At 40.2% G+C, this 2,112-nt stretch overlaps 1 protein-coding gene across 1 annotated transcript in view; it reads right to left on the reverse strand.

Annotated features, from left to right (window-relative positions):
* Positions 1–697: 697 nt before the first annotated feature.
* The window catches only part of LOC149042682 (uncharacterized), a 9,533-nt gene continuing 8,118 nt past the window's right edge, over positions 698–2,112 (reverse strand). The window contains exon 4 of the mRNA XM_089213633.1: positions 698–911. Within this exon, the coding sequence (XP_089069759.1) occupies positions 698–911 (214 nt within the window). The remainder of the gene's footprint in view (positions 912–2,112) is intronic.

Genomic DNA, 2,112 nt, shown 5'->3' on the forward strand with positions numbered 1-2,112 from the left:
TCTAAAGTTACTGTATAAATTTCTTTGTGTATTTGTGTCATTCTAATATCGTGGGACGAACTGAAAGTCCCGTAAAATTTACTTGCTAGCGACTATAAAATACACATGGTGTGCCTACTTGTCGCCAGCATGTAAATTCCTCTGGGATATTCAAGACTTCCTTTAAGTTATACACATCATTCTTGTAAAAGCGAAATTCAGCTTGGCATTCATCGTCAGACATCATGTCGAGCTCAATAGCTTCGTACTTCCAGTAAGGAAAGTCAGGGTTTTTTGTGGTGGTGATATCGTACAGCAAAACAAATTCTTCATCATTTATGACACTTGAATCGTACGCATAAAGAAGGGAGATCCTTGTTTCTCTCAACTTTGGCATAACTTCTAATTACAAAAGAAAAAAGGTTAAGAAACTTTCCACGTACTCTGCTTGCTCGTGTGGCTGCGATGTTTGGTGAGCTGATGTCAATTCAAACTGGCGCATGGCGAAATTTTCCCGCCAATACGATTCGCCGCGTCGTCGTGACCGGAATCGATCGTAAACTATTTTAAATACAAGCCGCCAGGCCCGACGCGACCACCAAGAGAGACCACGGCGTCTTCTAGAATCACAGCATCGTAAACTCACTAGTGGCAGGACTACGTCCCCAACGTTGAGGTTCTAGCGCGGGCTGGTCTGCCAAGCATCGAGACCACAATGCTACATCAACATCTCCGGTGGGCCAGCCATGTTTCTTGCGTGAACGACACTAGGATGCCCAAAGCTGTATTCTTTGCCAAACTCAGCTGAGGGAAGCTCCTGCTCCATGTAAGTGCTACAAGGACAAGCTGAAGCCACAGCTGGCACAAGCTGGTGTTGACTACTGAGACTGGTAGACGATCTTAGCAGCTCAAGGACTCCAGAGTGAACATTGCTAAAAAGAAACACAAGCGTCAAAAAGACAGCTAATCAAGGAACCTCATGCAGCGATCAGATCTTCCCTTGCAACACCTGCTCAAGAATATGTAAATCCAGAATTGGACTCACTCGTCATCAGATATGCTACACCCACTGAGGACTTTCTTCCCACTAATCTTCGACGAACACCACGAAGAATCTGCCATCATAATTCCACTAGTAAAGAAGGAAACTAACAAACAAAGTCAAACCGACCGTTCAAATTGCCAAACCTATCTCAACTCTTGGGAGTAGTGCAACTTGTCAATTAAGCGTAAACGATTCTACTGCACAAAATGCATAATTAGCTTATTAGATTCGAATGGGAAATTCTTATAATGTGGCTTAGTTAGTCCAAGAAGTTAAAAATAGGGTCACATTGTTGAAATGGTCGAACTAAATTAATTTTTTGAACTAGTTACGTGGTCAAACTGGCCAAAACACCAGAACTGCAGAAACTGCACAATCTATCTTAGTTAGATGAAGACATTCAAATGGTTCAACTGCTTAAATAATATAATGCCTAACTTTTTAAACTGGTTGAACCGGCGAATAACTAGCTTAATAAGTTCGCTGACAGAAACAAGTAAACTGCACAAATTGCACTATCGATCTTAATTGGTTTAAAGAAGTTCACATGGTTAAACAATCGTAAATGGTTCAACTGGCTAGAAATCCATAGCCTGCTTAATTGCTTCAACTGCACAATCCTAGCTTAAATTGTTTAACTGCTGAAATAGTTAAGCTAGCAAATACACAAATTGCACAATCTATCTTAATTGGTGGAAATAGTTCAAATGGTCAGACTAGCTTCAATTACTCAACTGCACAAACTATAGAATTAGGCTTAATTGGTTCGAGAAGTTCAATATTTAAGCTAGTTTAATTGGTTGAACGGTTCAAATAGTTAAACGAGCGACAGTTAAACTGCACAAATTGCACAATCTTTCTCGACTGTATAAAGTAGTCTATATGCTCAAACTAACTGGAGAATTTGCGCAACTAGTTAATAGCTTGAACTACAGAAAATGCACAATTTAGCTTTAACGGATCAACTGGTAAGATGATCAAACTAGGGAAGACAGTTGAAGAGTAAAAGGGTACAATTTATCTAAAAGGGTCAAAGTGGCTTGAATTATTCAATTTCACAAGTGGCACAGCCTAACCGAATTGACTCA

Source organism: Pocillopora damicornis, chromosome 7 (assembly GCF_964200805.1).
Source record: "Pocillopora damicornis chromosome 7, jaPocDami1.2, whole genome shotgun sequence".
Taxonomy (NCBI): domain Eukaryota; kingdom Metazoa; phylum Cnidaria; class Anthozoa; order Scleractinia; family Pocilloporidae; genus Pocillopora; species Pocillopora damicornis.